At 45.5% G+C, this 21,127-nt stretch overlaps 7 protein-coding genes across 7 annotated transcripts; 5 read left to right on the top strand and 2 right to left on the bottom strand.

Moving 5' to 3' along the window:
- Nucleotides 1–950: 950 nt before the first annotated feature.
- On the top strand, nucleotides 951–4,538 carry TREMEDRAFT_44460 (uncharacterized protein; the record flags this gene model as incomplete). Its single annotated transcript, XM_007005299.1, has 10 exons — nucleotides 951–1,028; nucleotides 1,096–1,438; nucleotides 1,527–1,698; nucleotides 1,750–1,771; nucleotides 1,827–2,110; nucleotides 2,195–2,314; nucleotides 2,525–3,261; nucleotides 3,436–3,526; nucleotides 3,727–4,205; nucleotides 4,446–4,538. Exons 1-10 carry the CDS (start codon nucleotides 1,018–1,020, stop codon nucleotides 4,536–4,538), a joined length of 2,352 nt encoding a protein of 783 aa, XP_007005361.1. The 5' UTR covers nucleotides 951–1,017.
- A 400-nt stretch (nucleotides 4,539–4,938) lies between these two features.
- TREMEDRAFT_69097 (uncharacterized protein) lies at nucleotides 4,939–7,475 on the bottom strand (the record flags this gene model as incomplete). Its single annotated transcript, XM_007005490.1, has 8 exons — nucleotides 4,939–5,038; nucleotides 5,065–5,412; nucleotides 5,715–5,822; nucleotides 6,003–6,215; nucleotides 6,343–6,711; nucleotides 6,912–7,105; nucleotides 7,219–7,409; nucleotides 7,457–7,475. 8 exons carry the CDS (start codon nucleotides 7,473–7,475, stop codon nucleotides 4,939–4,941), a joined length of 1,542 nt encoding a protein of 513 aa, XP_007005552.1.
- Nucleotides 7,476–7,932: 457 nt separating this feature from the next.
- TREMEDRAFT_69096 (uncharacterized protein) lies at nucleotides 7,933–9,842 on the top strand (the record flags this gene model as incomplete). The annotated part of the gene is made up of 7 exons (XM_007005489.1): nucleotides 7,933–7,994; nucleotides 8,046–8,138; nucleotides 8,183–8,248; nucleotides 8,295–8,376; nucleotides 8,472–8,833; nucleotides 8,878–9,019; nucleotides 9,150–9,842. 7 exons carry the CDS (start codon nucleotides 7,933–7,935, stop codon nucleotides 9,840–9,842), a joined length of 1,500 nt encoding a protein of 499 aa, XP_007005551.1.
- A 390-nt stretch (nucleotides 9,843–10,232) lies between these two features.
- On the top strand, nucleotides 10,233–11,958 carry TREMEDRAFT_69095 (uncharacterized protein; the record flags this gene model as incomplete). The annotated part of the gene is made up of 4 exons (XM_007005488.1): nucleotides 10,233–10,937; nucleotides 10,985–11,104; nucleotides 11,296–11,476; nucleotides 11,813–11,958. 4 exons carry the CDS (start codon nucleotides 10,233–10,235, stop codon nucleotides 11,956–11,958), a joined length of 1,152 nt encoding a protein of 383 aa, XP_007005550.1.
- Nucleotides 11,959–12,294: 336 nt separating this feature from the next.
- Nucleotides 12,295–14,290, bottom strand: TREMEDRAFT_63083 (uncharacterized protein; the record flags this gene model as incomplete). Its single annotated transcript, XM_007005374.1, has 5 exons — nucleotides 12,295–12,491; nucleotides 12,663–13,078; nucleotides 13,222–13,497; nucleotides 13,693–14,102; nucleotides 14,252–14,290. 5 exons carry the CDS (start codon nucleotides 14,288–14,290, stop codon nucleotides 12,295–12,297), a joined length of 1,338 nt encoding a protein of 445 aa, XP_007005436.1.
- A 190-nt stretch (nucleotides 14,291–14,480) lies between these two features.
- Nucleotides 14,481–16,657, top strand: TREMEDRAFT_71854 (uncharacterized protein). Its single transcript, XM_007005487.1, has 10 exons — nucleotides 14,481–14,569; nucleotides 14,620–14,733; nucleotides 14,842–15,074; nucleotides 15,195–15,342; nucleotides 15,388–15,581; nucleotides 15,630–15,733; nucleotides 15,781–15,880; nucleotides 15,928–16,147; nucleotides 16,267–16,403; nucleotides 16,450–16,657. The coding sequence occupies exons 1-10, from the start codon at nucleotides 14,551–14,553 to the stop codon at nucleotides 16,552–16,554; spliced, it is 1,374 nt and encodes a 457-aa protein (XP_007005549.1). The 5' UTR covers nucleotides 14,481–14,550; the 3' UTR covers nucleotides 16,555–16,657.
- Nucleotides 16,658–19,387: 2,730 nt separating this feature from the next.
- On the top strand, nucleotides 19,388–19,984 carry TREMEDRAFT_31582 (uncharacterized protein; the record flags this gene model as incomplete). The annotated part of the gene is made up of 1 exon (XM_007005212.1): nucleotides 19,388–19,984. A coding segment is annotated over one exon (597 nt), but the record flags the coding sequence as incomplete, so codon positions are not given.
- Between the last annotated feature and the right edge of the window lie 1,143 nt (nucleotides 19,985–21,127).

Raw genomic sequence — 21,127 nt, 5'->3', positions numbered from 1 at the left:
AGCACGTATTTGCGGATCTAACATCTCTGTACCATCAGTCCCTGTCATGTATAGAAGTGAGAAAAGAATTGACGTTGAGCTTTGGGACGAATATCACGAATGAGACTTTGAAGATTAGGTTGTTCTTGTGTTCTGGCCGTTTCTGTCAATCAGCACGAGGTCATGTTTCCATTCCTATCTCTTGTCTGCATCCCACAAATTCATCATAAATTCCTTCGGCTTGCTCGAGAGAGATGATAGGCTGATAAAGAAGTCATTAGGTCGAGAGGGGTGGGTGGAAGGGATAGAAATTGAGAAGTCATAAGAACTCACCTTTTGATAAATCTTTCAATTCATCTTCCCATCCAGCTTCTTGTAATCGTGCACTGAGCAATCGAGATATCCTATTTGTTAACTTCTCATCAAGATTTCCTAAAGCCCTTACACAACCATTCTGCACAGTTCCTAAGACTATTCTTCAAAGAAGAATATAAGTTACTGTTGTTCATATACTTCTGAGAAGTGAGAATGAGTGGATAGCCCAGAAAGGACAGAGGCAAGGAGGCAAGGGGGGAAGGAGGGAAGGAGGGAAGGGGGGAAGGAGGGAAGGAGGGAAGGAGAAAAGAGAGAGGGGAAAGACATACCGATCCCAATCACCCGTCTGCATCAATCTCGTTCTTATCTGATTGGGGGGGGTCTTGATCTGGTTGTGGGTTAATATTCGACATGACTTATCTTGTCCCCGTACGTCGTGTTACATACAAGTACAACCTTTGAAGTGCAATGTGCGACATGCGACATGCGACATGCAATCGTCAAGAGCAAGATCTTGAGTACAAGAGAGCATGCAACCTCGTGTGGCGGTTCAACCTCGAATGTGCAATTGAGCGGAATCAAATTCCTTCCCATTTCTTTGTCAAATTGAAACTTCTCGCGACGCGCCTGGACGCGAGTTTATTAAACGTCCATCCCATACATCCCTCCCTCCCTCCCTTGGCTCAAAACGTCCATACTCGTCCATTACACAATAGACGTGGTATGGTCTCACAGTCAGTATCATCTCCCAACTCTCCTACTTTTCTCTCGAAATCACAGAGACATCCGGCTAACTCTAAGTCCATCCCGTCAACCCAACACACCAGCTCATCCCTCGGAATCTACCACCGCAACCCTTCTCCCTTTCCCAAATCATCTTCAACCCTCACCTCACATCCAACAACAGAGTATGGAGATGAATATGACACCTCCCCCCGCTCATGGGAAGATGCATCCTCCTTCTACACAAAAACGACCTTTACCTCAGAATGGGAATACCGAACATCAGAACGTTTTCGGTTCAGTCATGGGTAATCCGGCTGGTTCAGGAGGAGGCGTCGGTAGTGGAGGAGGAGGAGGAGGTAATTTGAGTGCTGGACACGGAGGAGAAGGTCCGAAGATTTACGCTAGTGTTTATTCCGGAGTGAGTGGTTTTTCGTGTTACGATCGAGACGTACATCGGGGAGGAAATGCTGTCGACGGTGGGATGTGAGTGGATACTCACTCCTCAGGTCCCAGTGCTTGAATGCATGATCAGAGGTATTTCCGTCATGAGACGTAATCACGATTCTTGGGTTAACGCAACTCAAATACTCAAAGTGGCTGGAATTCCAAAATCGGCAAGAACAAAGATACTAGAAAAGGAGATTCTTGGTGGTGTTCATGAAAAAGTTCAAGGAGGGTGTAAGTTATCTCGTCATGATATCTTGTTTTCATAAACGTTGATGATGACAGACGGTAAATATCAAGGAACATGGTAAATTCGATTCGATCTTTCATGCAAACATTTTGTGACGCGAGCTGATTACAAGGATTCCACTTACTCGCGGTCAAGAATTAGCTGCACAATTCGGCGTGACATCATTCGTCGCTCCTATCTTTGATTTCGTTCCGACTCCTCATAATCTTGCGGCTCTTCCTCAAGTCCGACAAGAAACTCCAGATCGTTCAAAACCTCAACCAACGACTCAAAACCAATCTCATCTTCATCAATCTGTCCCACGTCTGGGACCAGGAATGATGGTTTTACCTCCTCAATACACCCCATCTCATATGACCGATTCTTCCGGAAGATCGATGACTCAATTCACTCATGGTCAATTGACCATGAGTCAAACACCATTCAATGAAGATCACTCCATGACACTTCCTCATCATCCTTCTGCATTAGCTTATGCAGGTCAACAATTATATTACTCTCCTCAACCTCAACCTCAACATCCTTATTATCTTCCTAGACCGGATCTGACACCTATTAATCCCGACGGTAGAGTTCTAGCCCCAGCTCCAGAGATTAACGGTATGGGTATGTCTATGGGTAACGAAATGTATGTGGATCAATATGGTCAACCTATCTTACCAACGGGACATTACGTCGTGAATGGAAATATGAATGGTGAACCTCCCATCAAACGATCTCGTTCTGAAGAACAAAATGGTGTTCAACAGGAAGTCATCCCAGTGCAAGGAGATATATCAATGGAACAAGATGAAGATGAAGATGATATAGAACCTTCATCTAGACCCATACTTCCAGGTTCTATGAGACTTTCAACACGACCACCTAGACCACGTCAAACGGCAGAAACTGAACGTATTCGAGCTAAACTTCTCGGTCTATTCGCTTCTCCTGAAACACCAGATTTACGAGAAGTTTTCGGTATCCCTTCCGACGCACCGATGGATGTGGATGTGGATACTATAATCGATCCTCATGGTCATACGGCTCTTCATTGGGCTTGCGCCATGGCTCGAATGCCTTTGGTAGAACAACTCATCGGTTTTGGCGCAGACATTCATCGTGGGAATTTCGCAGGTGAAACTCCTTTAATTCGTTCAGTTCTCACTACGAATCATGCTGAAAGTGGTACTTTTGTCCATCTCTTAACACATCTAGCTCCATCTATCCGAACTCTAGATCAAGCTTATCGAAGCGTTTTACATCATATCGCTTTAATCGCAGGTGTACGAGGTCGAGCTTCTGCAGCGAGGACGTACTTGGTAGGAGTATTGGAATGGGTGGCTAGGGAACAACAACAGAGTCAAGAGAATGGAGAGGCGGGAGGAGGAGAAATGAGTTTGAAGAATTTGGTTGATGTACAAGATGTACATGGTGATACGGCTTTGATCGTAGCTGCTAGGGTTGGGAATAAAGGTTTGGTGCAATTGTTATTAGATGCGGGAGCGGATAAAGCAAGAGCTAATAAATTGGGATTGAAAGCGGCAGATTTCGGTGTGGAGACGGAGGTGAGTGAATGATCAACATTGAGCTCCCTTCCGATACGATGAACCTATATTCGCCATGAATCCCGAGTTTCTCTGTCGACGGGTAACGCCTACTGGTCGGGTAGAGAGTTTATCCTGTCTTGTATAGTGTATATTGTAATTTGGATCGGCTCAGGAGGTCGAAGCTGATCTCAGGCATTGAAACTCTCTCCTGGTGAGGTTGTGGTATCAAGTCTCCGATCTGAAGTGCCCAAACCTGAGCGACACAGTCGTGATGTACAGAAAAGTAAGTCATCTTTTCCATCCCTTTCTTACCACCAAAACCTTCCCAGCACTTGTGTAACATCAAATATTCTTCCCTGAACCTTCTGCCCCCCTCCCCCCCACTTCCCCTCACTTTACGACTCACGTGAAGCATTAGTCTACCAATCTCAGATTTGAGAAGAACAAACCGCTACATGTCGAAGGCAATTTATTGACCCAAAGACATCACAGCAATGTTCGAAACCATTTCTCGATCCCACGACGAAGAAATGACTGAAAAACAAACTCGTCTCAATGTTATCGAACAAAACGTTCGTCATGCCACTCGTTCATTAGCTGAAAGACGTACACAAATCACTTCTCTTCAAAAATCTCTTGATGAATTCGAACAATTATCTCAAAAAACCAATAACATTTCAAGGATCTTATCTTCTTCATCAATGGATGATATCGTTTCCAACCCCATTTTCGGTTCTAACGTCAATATCAGATATTCAGGAGGTGAAGAGATTATTATACCTGGTAGAGGTGAGAAAGATTCTATTGGAACGTTGAGACGTATGTGTGCTTGGGAAGATACGGTCGGACAGATTTTAGAAGAAAAAATGAAATTGTTAGAAGGTGAAAGTTCTGAAAAAGCGGTGAGGTATAGGAAATTAGTCAGTTTGTGTACTAAAGTTCCTGTGGATCAAGTTGATGGAGTGAGTGAGGTTCTCTTCTTCTCGGATCTTCAAATTCAGATGATTTTAATGACCTTTTCCCATTCCCACTCCCACTCCCTCGACCTGTTGAGAAGGATCGAGTGTGAATATAGTTACATTGTATGTGGTATAGCTATGGGTGATATTCAAAGATGATACTGAATCTTCCCGTGGGGCAGCGGAGATGATAGATGGGAAAAGTGGTGAAATGAAGAAAAGACAAGTCATGTTGATGAACAGATGCTCGACGGTTTGACAAAAAGTGTTGAAAGTGATGGAAGTCAAGTAGATCTCGGTCGATTGAGTCAATTGTTAAATAGGATAAGAGGGTGAATCTTATGGGTTTTTCTTGAGTGATTATGAGTGAAAACATCTTTGTGTATGTTGATGCAATGTTATCTCCATTTTCACTCGTTATCCTGCTTCACCCTCCTTACCCGATTCGACTTTGGACAACTAGCTCTGTGCATGACTTCTTCTCCAGTTTGACCGTGCGTCACCAGATACAAGGATCTGCAGAAACCCCACTCGACTCGAATTGTACAGTCCTGCCCGGCAGAGTATGGTGTTCCACTGTATATGACTATGTTGAATGTACTCTTCTGATATGGAAACTGAAGAAGAATGATATCTGTGCATTTTTCATAACATCCTCGTGCAGATACTCCTACCTCTCTCTCCACCTTCTCCCCTCTTTCCTCTCCCCCCTCCCCCCTCCCCCCCCTCCCACCCCTCACAAAGATCCTTCATGGCCAAAGAGATGAAAACTTCTACTATAACTAGCACTCCCAACCAGTTTCCCATCCCGACTCTGCTCAATTTGCCTCATAATCCTTGCATCCGTCGCTAAGTCCTCAACAAAGCCCATTCATCAGCACTCCAAATCCTGACCATATTGTCGAATCCAGCAGTGACTAGGAATAGACCAGTGACGGGTAAGTCACTAGAGGGTGAGGCATGATCCATTTCGACATCTACACTTCCCTGTGTTCCATTAACAGGTGAAGCGATAGAGGGGTTAGATGGTTGTGAAGCTGAATGAGAAGAGATGGAGGGAAGAGGTTGGAAGGGAATATCAGAAGAAGATCGGAAAAAAGATAAATCCGATACACTAGATTTATGTGCGGGTATTATGTATTGAGTTTTAAGTGCTCGAAGGTCCCATATACGGACCGTATCGTCACCTGAACCAGTGGCGACTTGATAGCTAAGAGTTAGTAATTGATACACGATACTTTTAGTTTGGAACGTTGCCCTCTCTCCATGGTGTCACTTCACATTTGGATTACGAGAAGGTATTCAAGGGATGAAATGAGTGATTGCCACCGGGGGACGATGAACACCGAAAAAACAATAATTGTTCGATAGTGGAAGGAAACAAAAGATTGAAGATTGAAGATGTGACTAGTTAAGGGACAGCGGGCAGGGATGAACAGCCGAGAGGGGATACTGGCGGGAAGTGAAGGCTTATGAACGAGGAAACACAGGGAGAAGGAGTTCCATACTCACCCGTTTGGCGCAAAGTCCACAGCTAGAATCTCTTTGATATGTCCATCAAGAACCATAGCCGTTCTACCTGTCCGTAGATCCCATACTCTCCCGATGGCGTCAAACCCACTGATTGTCAGTCCAAGTACTCATGCTCTTCGCTCAGATGAAGCAATGTACAATCCCACTATTTGTATCAAGGAGGGGATTGTTCTCCTACATCATCCCGACATCGTCCAGTCGGAAGAACATTAGAGCAGCTTCTACGACATGATTGGGAAGAACCTAAGGGAAAGAAAAAGTGCTCACCCTGATGCCACCAACGCTCCATCATCTTGAAAGCCCAAAGCATACACCTCTTTACTGTGCCCTTCTTGCGTCATGAGTTCCTTCTGACTCTCCACATCCCATAATCTCCATGTCCCGTCGAAAGATGCCGAACCGAGGTATGCACCAGAAGGATGGAATGCTACTCTGCCCACGCGGTTTGTATGGCCAGAAAGGGTGGCTACAGCGGTGTCTCTGTGACGTTAGTCTCAATCTTAACTTCCCATTCATGGACGATGATTGAATAATTCAGAATAAGACACACAAGTAGGTACGATGTCCAAGAACACGAGAAGGTCGGAGGAGGTCAGGGTAGACTCACGACCCAATAGACCATAACTTCACATCTCCCTCTCCCCCACCAGTGGCAAAACCCAATGTATCCCGCTTTTCCACAGATGCTCCAGGGTACCAAGCAGCTCCTCCTAGTCTATCGCTATGCCCTCTTTTCGTACCCACCAAATTCAAATTTGGTAGATCCCACAACTTCGTCTCACCCGTCCAGCTTGTCGTTAAGACCAACTTTGAGTCAGGCGAGAAACGTATAGTGGACAACGGTCTGTCATCACCGAATTGGGAACCGAGGATGGAGAACGTTTTCAGGGATGAGAAGAGGTCTTTGCGAGCGTTGATGATTTTGCCCAAGGGGAGAGAGACTTCTATACGTTGCCTGGCTATTCTTGTACGAGCGCTGAGATATCAGCGTAAATCTCTTTAGGATATTCACGCTCCTGATGTGGACCCAGGGTGACCACATGGGAATGAATTCTTGATGCTCTCGATCCGTTTTAGAAAGAGTCCTTCTGCGAGGAACGCCAGACAGTCACCGAGCTTACTGATGATGAAGGTTGAAGATGGAAGGAGTGAAGGAGAATGAGCGATGAGACTTGCCGTGATAATGAATACCTCGCAATCTTCCTTCTTTCCTCTAAAAGCGCATGTGATCCTTCTGTGTAAAACTCTCCTTCATCCTCTTCTTCACTACTTGACTCTGCATCATAATCGGCGTAATTGATGCCTTCCAGTCCCCTTCTCTGTTCTATTTGTTCTTGTATCAATTTTAGTCGATCCCTTCTGTCTCCAGGCTGTATATCAGCTGATGATATCAAACACAAATATCCCTCCCCCACTTCCAAGCCGCAGATTTCATCTGATGGCTGATATGTCTGCCTTGGAAAGTACGATGAGACAGACTTACACCTTCTCCAAATAATGTTATCGGTTCCCCAAAAGCTCTCAATCTTTCCTTAACCTTCTTATCATCCGTGGGTACGGCCATACGCCTTAACCTCTTCTTCCTCTCGAGCTGTTCGACAAGAGCAGCATTTTGAGCTCTTTCTCTCTCGTCATCCGACCCTCCGAGTTCATACGTGTTGTCTACGGCTATATCTTAGTCAGTTCGGACCTCTTTTCGTTGTGTTGGTAGCATCACTCACCCAAGTCGTCTAAATCCATCCTGTTTGGTCGTCTGAAAAGTCACCAAAGTAGAGCGCAGAATGCCCAGTTGAAGGTTGAACTTGTGGTTGCTTTTAATCGATCCTCCCATTTTCACTCGTGTCTCGGACCGGTGATTGCCGCCCTCCGATGCTCCGATGCTATGCTTGCTGACAAGACTGTGGGTAAAAAGAAGGAAAGGCTGTTTCGGCCGATTGGACAGAGTGACGTGAGGGAAGCCATGCATCATGCCTTCTCAATCCCATAACTAACTACTTCATCCCTTTTCACATCATGCTCCACCTTTCAACACTCTACCTGCTCAACATCATCCATGAACGTTCATAATCACCCTACCCGTTGGTACACCCGTGACTACTCGGATGATACAGATCAAATACACGCCCCACTTCCCGATGGACCATCACGACAACGTCGGAATTCACGTTCTACCCTTTTATACAAACGACCCATCAAGATGACTCGTTCGCGATGGCTTGCTTTGGCTGCTGTTTGTGCTTTATCGGTAGGAAGTCATTTGTGAGTCATTTTTCTCTTTATCAGATAACGAGTGGCTGAATGAGGGTCTAGTTCTGCGTATCTGTTAGGTCCTTTGAAGTCGAGGTTACATAGAGAGATGGGGACTTCAAATTCTCAATTCTCATTGCTTGTAGCTTCTTTCAAGTGAGTATCCTTCCTTTTTTATACTATCGAATTGACGGGAACAGCTTGAATTCAACTTGGACACCGTTGGTCGCTGGGATCTTCGTCGCTAGATTTGGGACTGCACTCAGGTCAGCTTGATCAGCGCCTACCTGATTTAGTAAAGCTGACGTATAGTTCTGTGGCCACCACAGGATGTGTCCTTGTAGGACAGTTGATCCTACTCCTTGGAGTGACGATAGAACACCTCAATATCATGGTGGGGTATCCCTTCTTTCACACATAATCTCACCTACCCTTTTTACCACTCGAGTTTCCCATGCGCGAAATGAGCCCATCGCTGACACCTCGCAGACCCTTGGTCTCTTCGTCTTTGGCTTAGGGATGACGCCCCTTGCTGTTGTTCAAGAAACCCTTCTATCCCACCTGTCACCTTCCCACAACCTCGGCATCTCTCTAGCGCTCGGTCTCGTCTCAGGCAAATCTTCCTCATTCATTTCCTCCCTAGTCTCCCTTCCCCTGGCCAAAAAGTTCGGCGATTGGATGCCATTCACACTCGCTGTCATACTCTGCAGCGTCAGTTTCCTCGGAAACGCTCTCCGGCTTTTGTTCGGATGGGGGAGTGAAGCTGGCGAAGCGGCTGTCAAAGCCAAGCGGAGAGTCAGCTGGGGAGGTGTAGGTAGTTTAGGAGATGTTTTCTGGGTGTATATCTTATTGTGAGCGGCTCTTCATGACAAGGGAGGACAATCTGATAGAAAAGAAATGTCCTCGCGGGGGCGATATGGCAACCTTTCTTACATCTTTCTGCCAATTTGGTGCAGCATCGATACAATCTCACTGAGAGTATTGCGAGTTTCCAAGCTTCCATTCTTCTAGCCGGTGCTATCGTCCTGTATCCTCTTGTGAGTGACATTGTATACTGCGTGGACCTTTGGCGAAGAATTCTTTCGTTGCAGACGAGAGACTAGACCGACCGACTCTAATCACTACACTACCATATCGGGCAAAAAGTCGGACCAAGCTGACGCATAGGTCGGCATACTCACAGATCGTTTGGGAACATCAACACCCCGAGTCACATTTCATTGTATCCATCTCTCCTCGCTTTTCACTTTATTAGGTTACACATATCTCCTCCTACCTCCTTCCCTCACCGGATCACCATGGTTTGGGATGATCCTTTTCGCTATGGGACACGGTATGGCAACTTTACTCATGGTCATCGTCGTCCCTCGTCTCCTTCCTCCCGCTCTCGTTCCATTAGGTTTAGGACTACATAAATCATTAGAAATGGCTTCTTCCTCTCTCTCACAAACTCTTTCAGGTTTATGGCTGGATCATGCTCGTGGGGCGGATGAAGAAGAAGCGGAATATCAAGCAGGTTCCAGTTTACTTCGAGTATATTGGACTATCAACATACTGCAATTCATCTGCGCCCTTTTCTTATGGCGATTAGAGAGAAAGAAACGTAGAGAAGGGGGTGTGGAGATAGCGGAAGAATATGAACAACTACCATCTTCTGATCCGGTCGAAGAGGGGTCGGAGGGGGAGGAGCAAGAAGGAAGGGTTAATAAAGTTCCTTTGATAAGAGTTGATGGACCATCTTCTGCTTTGGTACATTCTGAAGGAGAGAGACGGAGGGCCAGATGGGGCTTCGGTGCGAGTTTAGGGTTTATAGGTGTGGTTTGGTTGGTTTTCATGACTACCGCTTGGAGTAGGTTATGAGAAACTTTGAACATGTAACAACATCTAATGACTCTCCTCTTGGGTATGTCAGGCAGCCGTGCAGCCTGAAGTCAGTAATCTAAGGTTCTTCCCGATGAAGAGCTCGATAGTTTTGTCTTCACCACTGAGATATCTGATCCGAGCGTCTATTCAGGGAACGTATCATCTACCAAGTACCAAGTACCAATACATATGTAGAGAGTTACTCATACTTGTATGTACACCACGAGTACTCATACTTGTATGTACACCACGAGTACTCATACTTGGCACTGTAGAAGGGAGGGATGCAGCATTCCGACGCGTCGACGCGTTCCTTCTCTTCCTCCACCCTCCCCCCACTCACCTTTACCTACTGTACTTTCTTCATCTCACAAAATTACAGAAAAGATGGATTCTCCCTTACTTCCAACATTCCGAAGAGCTGTTCAACCTTCTTCTCCATCCGAAAATAGCATATCACTAGCTGATTTATCATTAGCATCAACATCTTCCCCTCTTCCAGATCCTCCCTCCGGCTCGAACGGGAATCACGTCCCTTCTCAACCTTCTCAACACCCCATCACTTTCTCATCATCTTCTACAACCTCCTCCTCCTCTCATCCCTATGTACCAAATGAGAATCCAAAAGAAGAGTATGAAGATGAAGAAGATGAAGAGACTCCCATCAAAGTGAAACGTCAACCACGATTTTCACTATTCGCTCAACCTTCTCAACTTCCTAATTCACTTGGACAGTCTCAGTATAAATCAGGCAGACAATCTCCTACATCTTCACATACTATCAGAAAAGATAAAACACAACATCGTGAAGTCTCCCGGGACAGACAAGAAAAACGATTTGAAGAAGATGGAAAAATACTCGTTGAGAGAAAAGATGGTAAAGATGAAGAGGGAGATGTGAGTCTTGATGAAGACGAAAGATCAGAAGGAAAAGAGGGGATGCGAGGGGAAGAAGAGGAAGAAAACACTATACATCCTTCTTCTAGACAGAAGGAAGATAAATTGAGAGAAGGATTATACGAACTGAAAAGGATGAACGAAATTTTCGATGGGTTTTTAAATGCTTTGGAAGCTGCTAAAGGGCATAATGAGGTGATTATAAAGTTGTACTTTTCTATCATCATTCCGCTGACATTTAGCGTCTCGCAACTAGAGTTCAACAAACCTCTCAGTTGTTAGATCAATATACAGCTATTATGGGTCAAACGGAACATACACAAGACCTCATTTTGAATCCTTTATGGACCGGTGCGGAGGATGTTAGTGTTTCTTCTTCCTTCCTTACCCTTCCGGCCCATCTTCCTTCTGCTCACCCCCACGCCTCTTCTGAACATGATTAACCTACGAGTTACACTTTCCTAACTCTCTTCATATCTTGGCCAATATACGTTTGTCATTCATGACTCGTCATGTCCCTCACATAGCTGGACTACGAGGAACTGATAAGTAGGATGCGGCAGCATTAGCAGAAGCTGAAGCAGCTCGACTGGCAGCATTACGGAAAGAGGAGGAAGAAGCAGAAATAGCTAGATTGAAAGCGGAAGAACAAAAACGTTTAACGGTGGAAAGAAATACCAAAGTTTATACTGGAACTTCTTCCCGTGGTCGAGGTCGGGGAGTGGGACGAGGAGGTGAGTTTCTGATTTCACGTCTCATTGAATGACCTGATTCTTCATTTTTGTGTCTCGTCTGCTTCTCAGTAAAGAGCGATCGGACTCGGTTGGTATCAAGCTGTGATAAGACTGGATTTTCTCCTCTACCATCCCCGCTTTTTGGGCATTCGTATGAAGTATGGGTGATCCGTGTGAAAAGGCAGTAAGTGTCCGAAAAATCAAGGAAAAGCATGGTACTCTTTCAAGTACGAGATTGTACATGAGGGGAGTTAAACTGCGAAATGGTAGACATGATAGATGTATCAAAGAAGAATGACAGTGTGATGTAATACGAGGATCAACGTTGATATTCAGTCACACTTAACACTAGACAAAGTTTGTTACCTACAGCTATCAAAAGACCACCATCTACACAAAGTCGAAGTACACGTGGAGGTACAGGAGGAGGGTTATATGCTAATGTTCAAAGTAGCGGATATGGACCTCCTGGAAGAAGGTAGATTGAAGACCAGAGTATGTGTGGGATGTATCTATGTTTTCATATATTCTCATCATCTCATCATTTGGATGATTCATTTGATTTCAAACAAATCTGACTTTTCGCTTTGAACGGAACGGAAATGTATCATTGATCATGGGAATGGAAATGAGTTAAGTTAGGTGCGACAAGTTGCAGAATTATCAACTTCTTTGATATTTTGACATGCATGAGCAGAATGAGACTATGAAAGGACGGTGGCCGTGGAGACTGTATTTGACCAGATGAAGAAACAAGAAGATGAGATATACAGAGAAGAGATAAAGTGTGTGATAAATTCAAATAATAACAAAAAAAATCATTGTTGTACACAAACGTCTCTCACTTCTCTACCTAAATCAGAATTCCTAAACCTTTTCAGTCCATCTAACAACTCTTCATCATCCACCGTCAATTTTCTTTTCTTCTCTGATGATGTTTCAAGTTGTTCCAAAGAAGTTAATTTACGTTTGATTAACGTCCTTAATGGATGATCTGGATCTGAAGGTGCTGGAGCTGTATATTAGCGTATACTTCTTGGGTTTTCTCTCATCCCTTTTTGTCAATGAGCAGCTCTGAACCCGACTGCCAGCTGCCAAACTGCCAGCCGCCCACGCTCCCTCACACCTCGTTACTCTGAGGATAGGCTCGAACCGTGTCATACCTCACACTGTGAACTTTACTCACCAGTCATCAAAGCGAAAGGATAAATATCTCCCATTTTCGGTCCTCTACTTTTCTCCACACCCTCTCTTCTCTCCAACCCTTTAATCACAAATCTCCCTTGTTCATCCACCGCGGGAACCGCATCTGGAAAAGCGATCTTAGTGAGTGAGATAAGTTCCACTGGGTTCAATAATCTCGGTGGAGTGGTATTTCCTTTATCTTCATCACCCTCAAACCCATTGTCGGTTGAGAAGTTCAGGTGATCGGGATGAGCAGAAACGGCCGCTAAGTTTTCCAGATCTTGTAGACGTTGTGTGTTAGGGGAAGAAGGTTCTGATGTTTGGTGAGCGGGAAGGGAGTAACGTGTTGCGTACGAAGAGTAAAGATCGGTTTGGGTTATACTATTTGATTCGGAAGGATGGTAGTTGTTCAGTAACCTGAAAGTCAACCTCTGAAACCTACTACTACCTCTTTTGAAGGCTAATGTCAAGTTTATTATCTGTCTTGGAAGTCAAAGAAAGTCAAGGTGGAATTGACGTCAGATGAAGGGAAAAAAGAATGTGAGAAGGAAGTAACTAACCAATTGCTCGCTCGAATAGGTTCAGCCAATTCAGGTTCGGGTTGATGATCCATCGACATCTCCATTCTCTCCTTCAACCCTTTCAGGATGTACTTATCATCATCTCTTGCCAATTCGCATCCTGGGAATGTGGCACATGCCAGTTGGATGAGTTCTTGACCTCCCAGTAAGGGAGCTTGAGAGGAGTAGGGATCGAATCGAAGACGATATGAATTGTAAAGGTTTAGTTGGGAAACATGAGAAGTTTGAGGGGCTGTTCGATAGGTTACTTGTAGCCTGGGATCAGCTTCCACAATGGCTCCTGGCATTGTTTACATTTCGATTTGAGACACTGCTTGTATCTCAAAAATCACAGACACTGAGCGGAAGGATTGGATTACACGAATGGGACAAAGAAATCTCAGAAGAAGAGAGATTGGCAGATGCTATTGTGGAAGAATATAATTGTGATAGAACCGAAACAACACTCACCAACCTGTGGCCCTACCAGGCTCTTCCATTTCTTCCATAGTATCTAAACCCCTTAATTTATTCCTTCTCTGTCTGAAATATTCTCTTATCCTATTCCAAGGTCTCCCCGTTTTCTCAGCTAACATCTCCAATTCTCTCTTGCCAGGATTAGGATTCCTCGAATAATGTTCCCTCAGAATGGCGATCTGTTCAGAGTTACTCAGATTAGACCCGACGCCGACAGTGTGCGGAGTGTAGATGAAACGGGATGAGGATGTGGAGGGTCCATGATGATGTTGATCTGATGAAGCTGCTACAGCGGCAGAAATGGCTTGAGCGGCTTGTTCTTCTTCTTCCTCTTGTCCTTCGTCTGATGGATGATAGGACATGGATCGGTCTGGAGAAGGAGAGGGAAATTCGTCTGCTGCAGTCTGTTTTGATCAGCAAGTAGTCTAGTAGTATGTTTTCGACTGATCTCCAATGACCGTCAAACAAGATCACACAACTTACTCTAGGTCATTGAATGTCAAAGAGAGCCATGAAGGGGATGGCGGGGGAAGGCAGTGACGAGAATACTCACATCATGTTGTATGACATGACCTAGTTGTAGGTCTGACATTGTGGACTTGCTCCACCTGTCTGTTTAGTTGTGAGTTTGATTTGGGACCAATACACAAGGAAAGAACGTAAGAAAAACATTTCGAGGTTAATGACGTGGCATAAAAGGGGAATCACCCTTATCACACTTCTCTCTCTCAACTCCGAGTATGAAAATGTCGCGTTCATTCCACCTCGCAACCGTACTTCACCTCGAGTCGACCGCATTGCCCACAAATCACTGCATCACAAGTGTAGTAGGCTCGGAGAGAACAATCAATAATGATAGATCTTCAACTACGTGAGCTGGCCTTTTGAAACGAAGAGTTGGGCAGTGAGCTGACGGCTTAGTCCAGCCGGACAAAGGGGGTAACCCAGAATCGGTCAAAGAGTCTCAGAAGAAACGAGGAGCAAGTGTAGAGCTAGTGGACGAGGTCATAGCCTTGATCGCGGAGCATAAGCAAGGTGAGATACTCTCGCTCTTCTTCTCATGATATGATATGATGAGAATTTGTGATTGAAACCCCTTTGTCTAAGGAACGGGCCAGTCGGAGTATTCAGCTGACACGACAGCACTTTACGAATCCGAATCAGTACGACGGGATGTCAATAGCTTGCAAAAGGAGATAGGAGCCATCAAAAAGGCTAAAGGGGACGCTTCTGAGCTTCTGGAGAAGAAGGCTGAACTGGATAAGAAGATAGCTGACTGGACGGTCAAAGCGGGAGAATTGATGAAGAAGAGAGATGTGAGAGCTACGTTGATTGGAAATATCGTGGACAAAGATTGTCATGTATCTCTGACAGAGGTGAGTCAAGGTCCATCTTCCAAGAGCTCATGTCGTCTTACGAGGCGCTCCTGCTCAGGCGGGATATATACCGAGACAGAAATGTCTGTAACCTTCATTGTGAATGGTCATTGACAGCAGGACGACAACCCCATCAAAGCCGTTTGGCACCCTGAACCCAATCATAAAGGCAACAGTATTCCTGGTCTTCAAGCTGAAGACAAAACAATTGATATCATCTCTCATCATGAAGTCATGACCCGCCTGCAAGCTTTCGACACGGAACGAGGTGAGTTTGATGTTGACATGCAAGATGTAGCGTTAACAAGCACAGGAGCGAAGATCTCAGGGCACAGGGGATACTTTTTGACCAACGACGGTGTAGACCTGAATCAAGCTTTGATCAATTATGGACTGGATTTTCTGCGGAAAAAGCAATACAAAAAGATCATGGCACCATTCATGATGAAAAAGGAGATCATGGCTCAAACTGCTCAATTGGAAGATTTCGATGAGGCCCTGTATAAGGTGCGTACTGTCATTTGAGTCACTGGCACGGGATCACTGACATTCCAGGTGTCTGGGGATGCAGATGACAAATATCTAATTGCCACTTCTGAACAACCCATCTCAGCCCTTCACTCTGACGAATTCCTCGAGCCAAAGTCACTCCCTCTATTGTGAGCTCCCCGCGTGGATGTGAGACGCGGCCCAAGCTGACATAGAGATATGCCGGTTACTCCACATGTTTCCGCAAAGAAGCTGGGTCACACGGCAAGGATACCTGGGGTATCTTCCGGGTTCATCAATTTGAGAAAGTCGAGCAGGTGAGCTGTCCCAATGCAAACTCACAGTGGCTTGGCTCACGCAAAAGTTCGTCGTTTGTGATCCAGAGTCTTCGTCCAAAATGCTCGATATGATGGTGGAGAACTCTCGAGAGTTCTACGAATCCCTCGAAATTCCCTACAGGGTGGTGGGTATCGTTTCAGGTGCATTGAACAATGCCGCGTCTATCAAGTACGATTTGGAAGCTTGGTTCCCTTACCAAGGCGAATACAAGGAGCTCGTATCTTGTTCAAACTGTACCGATTACCGTGAGTCCTCTGATGGTCCAATCCTGGGACCACATCTTTCTCCCATGGTCATTTCCATTTTGCTCTTGGGAGCTTATGTCATGTGGTGAATACTTGGCGGATGTGGCTGACCGGAATAGAGTCACGTTCCCTCAATGTCCGATACGGTTACAAAAAAGGTGGAGAAAAAGCAGCGTTCGTGCATATGCTCAATGGAACTTTATGTGCAACGGAGCGTGCTCTATGCTGCCTCGTGGAAAACTATCAGACCCCCGAGGTGAGTCCACTTTATCAACGAGGCCTCAGAGCTCAACCGTGACAAGGGAATACGTATACCTAAAGTGTTGCAGCCGTACATGCAAGGCAGGGACTTTTTACCCTATACGGCGGAATTGCCAAAGGATTCAACTAGCAACAGAAGAAAGTGATCTAGTGTCTTTCGGTTTCTGATCATGTCGAATGTTGGATCGAGAGGGACATCTGTACATATCATATGCATCATGCACGAAGATCTGGCCCTATGTGGACTCGACAAGTTATTCTTTCCATAGAGAGCATAGCTTGACAATCAACTGCAGGTCACACTCGTCGCGGGGCCCCCGTGTATGACCCAATCGTCGTTGTCCCCACGACTGTACGGCCGATCACTTCATAACCTCCCCTTCGTCTCTCTCTCTTCGCTCAAGTATCGCAAAGAGCATCTCTCTCCATACAGCTCATCATGGAAATATATCAAGCTTCAGATGGCGGCTTGATACAGCTTGATCGACCTCTAGGAGCGTTCGAATCGTATGTCATTTATTCCTGTCAGACTTGCCACCCACTTACTTCCCCACCATGGATTACCTCCGTGATGGGTTACGATTGCCAGCTTATCACATACCCACAACCTTGGGAAAGCCCAAATAATCTTTCTCTTGAATGAGTGATAAAATAGCTGTAGAATATAAGGCTGTCGAAAATCAGGGGGATTAGGGAAATGAACAGCACGAGAAAGACGAGATATGATGTGTTGACACTTCCAGGATAGCGAATCTTCTCGCGGAATTATCTGCGATCACCGATATTCAGTCTGGAAATATATTATTGTTTCTTGAAGATGGAAGAGAAGTCAAGCAGAATATACTGGAAGAAATGTGGGAACGAGGAGGTAAGGGCTCGCAATCGGTTGTACGTCCTTTCTAGACCCCCACTCCTTCCCCCCTCCCGCCGGCGGCCACTTCGTACACGTACCACGCTCTAGATATACATGTTGCTACACCGTCAGATCATTCAGGTGTAGTAGATAAAACTTGGTAGAGTGAACTGTTTGGGATTCAGCAGAGAGGGACCAGTGCTGGTCCAGGCGAAGTTGAGGACTTAGCTGACGAGAAGGCACCTAATCAAGTGCTCTTCCTCTACAATAGGGAGACTTTTTGGACAGAAGCAGAAGAGTGGGTGGTGCAATTTCAGGAAGAGGTTCAGCTGCCTCCTCCATTAGATCGTGAGTGAAATTCCTCCTTTGAATAGATTGTAGCTCCACACATCGTCATGTTATATACTTTCCAAATATATCAATTGGTCCTCCATCCTATCCCATCCGGTCCTTTGAGAAGAGTCTATGTGATGCGTGATACTTAGAAAGACAAGATAAATTGACTCTCAGTGTCTCAAGCGGAAGATCTCGTCCACGCACAAGAACCTTTCCTCATCGCACTCGATCACCTATCCCATCTCCAGTCTCTCTTTCAAGCACAATCCCGCGCTCTTCAAATAGCTTATGCCAACCTCGCGCACCATTTAAATCCACTTGTCAGACAATTCCATTCCTTCTCCCGACGTGCCGAGGCCGACCTTGCCAATGAAGAAAACCTCCTTCAGTCGTCTATAGTAGACATGGCCCTGTTGCCTAAATTTACGATACACGAAGCTTTCCTACGTAAGAAAGGTAGACCTTCTGTGGTAGAAGAGCCCGAGAGTGAAATGGAGAAAAAGACGTTAGCAGATTATGTCAAAGCGAAGAAGATGGATCAAGTACGTCAAGGGTGTCAAGTTGAGTATGGTGAGTTCTGTTTCCTTCGGTCTCCATGTCCGCTGATTAGCAAGCCGATCGCCTGGAGCGTTTTCATGTCTTGGGAGATAAAGTCAATCAACTGGCAGTTGAAAGCGAACAGCAAAGACTTGCTTTGGAGGAAAAAGCCGCTTTAGTTAGGGAAGACTTTAACATGGCTTTGGCCCGATTGGAGGAAAGTCTGACCAGGGTGGAACATCTCCTGGCGAGTCCGATGGGAGATAATGAACAGGGTGAGTCATAGGTGCATGATTGATGTCTGATTGATGCGACAGATCTCATGGAGCTTGATGCTGCTATGAGGGATGATCTCACGGCTATGACCGGTGTCAAAAATTCCTTCACATACGACCTTCATCTACATCTTCGTCAAGTAGCGGCTTTTCAAGCGGATATCTCAGAAATCGTTGTCCCTCTTACGGTCCTGGACGCCGATCTTCACTCCGACGATGGATTCTCTCATCTTGCCCGATTACATCGATTGTCTTTTGCGTACTCAGCTGCGGTGGTCGAAGTTGTGAGACGGAAAGAATTCTCGGCATCTCTGTTGGAGTGGACTGTCAAGCTGGGAGAGGTCTTTGGGAAGTATTTGAGCAAAGAGAAAGCAAGACGACAACAGGTGAAAGAGGAAGTGCTGAAGAATCTTCCATTTGCAATCGTAGGGTTGGAGAATAGCATGAATCCGAGCTTCGAAATAGCGGTCAGCGGAGGAGCGGAGGCTTTGGAGTTTATGAACCTCGGTAGGGCGGAAATCACCAGTGAGTTTCTTTCTCCTTACTTCGAAGCAAAAGTTGCTGATGTCAAGATTATCTCGATTGGATTGAGACGTTGAAGACGGATCCAGAGGTGATGGCTGCGGTGCAACAGGGTGGCTCGGATCCTCTTCCAGATCTGAAGGGGAGTCTGGCCAATCTTATCCAGCAAATGGATGAGGCTAGTGGTCAATTGGATCAAGTTGTAAAGCAAAATCGTCAGTTGCAGCGAAAATGACAGACTTTCAGATTAGCTGACGCTCAGTGACCGCCCCAGCCAATGGACTCGGAATTCATAATGTCGGAACCAGTCCTCGATCTCGAGAAACCGACCTCGAAAGTCGAGCTAGGATGCAAGAAGTCGAACAAGCCCACGAACAGAGAACTATGGCGTTACAAGCTCGTCAGGCTGAATTGCAGGAAGAACTGGTTCGTCTGCGAACTGATCTAGCTGAAGAGATGATAGCCCGTCAGACGCTTTCCGCGGAGTTGGAAGAACGTAATCGAGCCAGTGACGATCGACTTCGAGAACATGAAGATCAATCTGATCTCATTGTGGCCCTTCAAGCGGAATTGACGCAAGAGAAAGATCGCGCACAAGATCTTGGGGTCCGATTACAAGAAGCTTTGTTAGATGTTGATGGATTGAAGAATGCCGAACATTCTCATATATCTCAACTTCATGCTTTGCAAGAAGAACGATCCACCTTTCTATGTACTCTCAGCGAAGAACAAGCTCGTCGACAGACTGTTGAATCAGAAATATTCGGACTGAAAGCGGAACTCGAGGCTACAGCACAACAACTCCTAGAAGCTAGGAAAGAACGAGACACGGCGTTGAAGAATCAATCTGCCGAAGCTGAGAAATTGATGAGGGATCATATAGCAGAAGCGGATGGAGATCGGGCTGTGTTGGAACATCAAAACCTGACTTTGACAAAACAGGTAGAAGATACCAAAGTGGAGATGGAAGAGAAACTTTCAGCAGCGAAGAATACCGCTATCCGTCAGGCTGATGGACTTCGGGCAGAACTATCATTCACCAAAGCCCAATTACGCGATGCTCAGAGACGCGAGACGGTTCTGGCGGATCAATTAGCCATGGCTAAAGATACTGCAGGTGCAATGACACAAGAAAAGACACATCAGTCAGACGTTTCACATGATGCCGTCGCTCTTATCACGAAATATCATGATGCTTGTCAGAGGTTGTTGGCGGCTATCAACGCTTCTTCGACTATATCAGGAACAGCTTCGACGATGATCAAGAGCAAATCGCCGACTATTGAAAAAGATGGTAATCTGCATGAGAGTGATCTGTTGAAGAGTTTGGCGATGGCACAAGGTTTTGATCTGATAGACTTCGGAGAGGCAGTGATGAGATCGATCAATACTGCCAAAAGGTATTCCAAGAGTTATAAAGCGTACAAGGAGTTGGCGAGGAATAAATTGTCATTTGCTTCCTTTACCAAGGGTGATCTGGTGGGTGATTTTACTTCTCTTAGTGTTGTACAGTCTCTCATAAGATTGTTTTGCTCGAATCATCTTGTGTTTTCTCAGTCTCTGAGATGTTTAGAGCTTAGCTGCCAATACCTTGTCCGTCCGTCAGCTGATAAATAGGCTCTCTTCCTCCCTACTCGAAACTCTGCAGTTAACGCCTGGGCAGCATTCAATCGTGAGTATTGTCACCTGTTCCTCCTGTCGACTCTCTCTCTTGGTAATAGAAATGGGTAATCTGACAAATGACAGACTCTGCTCCTCACAACTTTCTCAACGTCACTCCCATCGTACGAGAAGCTATAAAAGGGAGAGAATGGTTTATTGCCCGTGTTCTCAAAACGGACGAGGCGATAGCCTCAGGAGATGTGAGTCATATTATTCTTCTGTTCAAAATCTGAGTTGACATTTTTAGACAGTGGACACAAACCCGTTCGGTCTGGCAGAAGGTATAAGATATTATATTCATACTGTTCAAGAATACGATCCTCGTACTGCTCGATTACCTCGTCGACCGACTTTGGAAGATGATAAACGTGTTGGTGGATCTTATTCACGGAAATATGAAAGAGGTAGGAGTGAAGAACCTATTGCGGAGATGAATGGGGAAGTAAAAGATGATTTATCTTCTCCTGAAAGAGATCCACAAATCCCTTCTAATACACATGATTTACCTTTCTCTTCTATGCCTTCCATACCATC

The sequence above is a fragment of the Tremella mesenterica genome (assembly GCF_000271645.1).
Source record: "Tremella mesenterica DSM 1558 unplaced genomic scaffold TREMEscaffold_7, whole genome shotgun sequence".
NCBI classification, from domain to species: Eukaryota; Fungi; Basidiomycota; class Tremellomycetes; order Tremellales; family Tremellaceae; genus Tremella; species Tremella mesenterica.
Note: the sequence above shows the minus strand (reverse complement) of the source record. Positions and strands in the feature narration are given on the sequence as shown.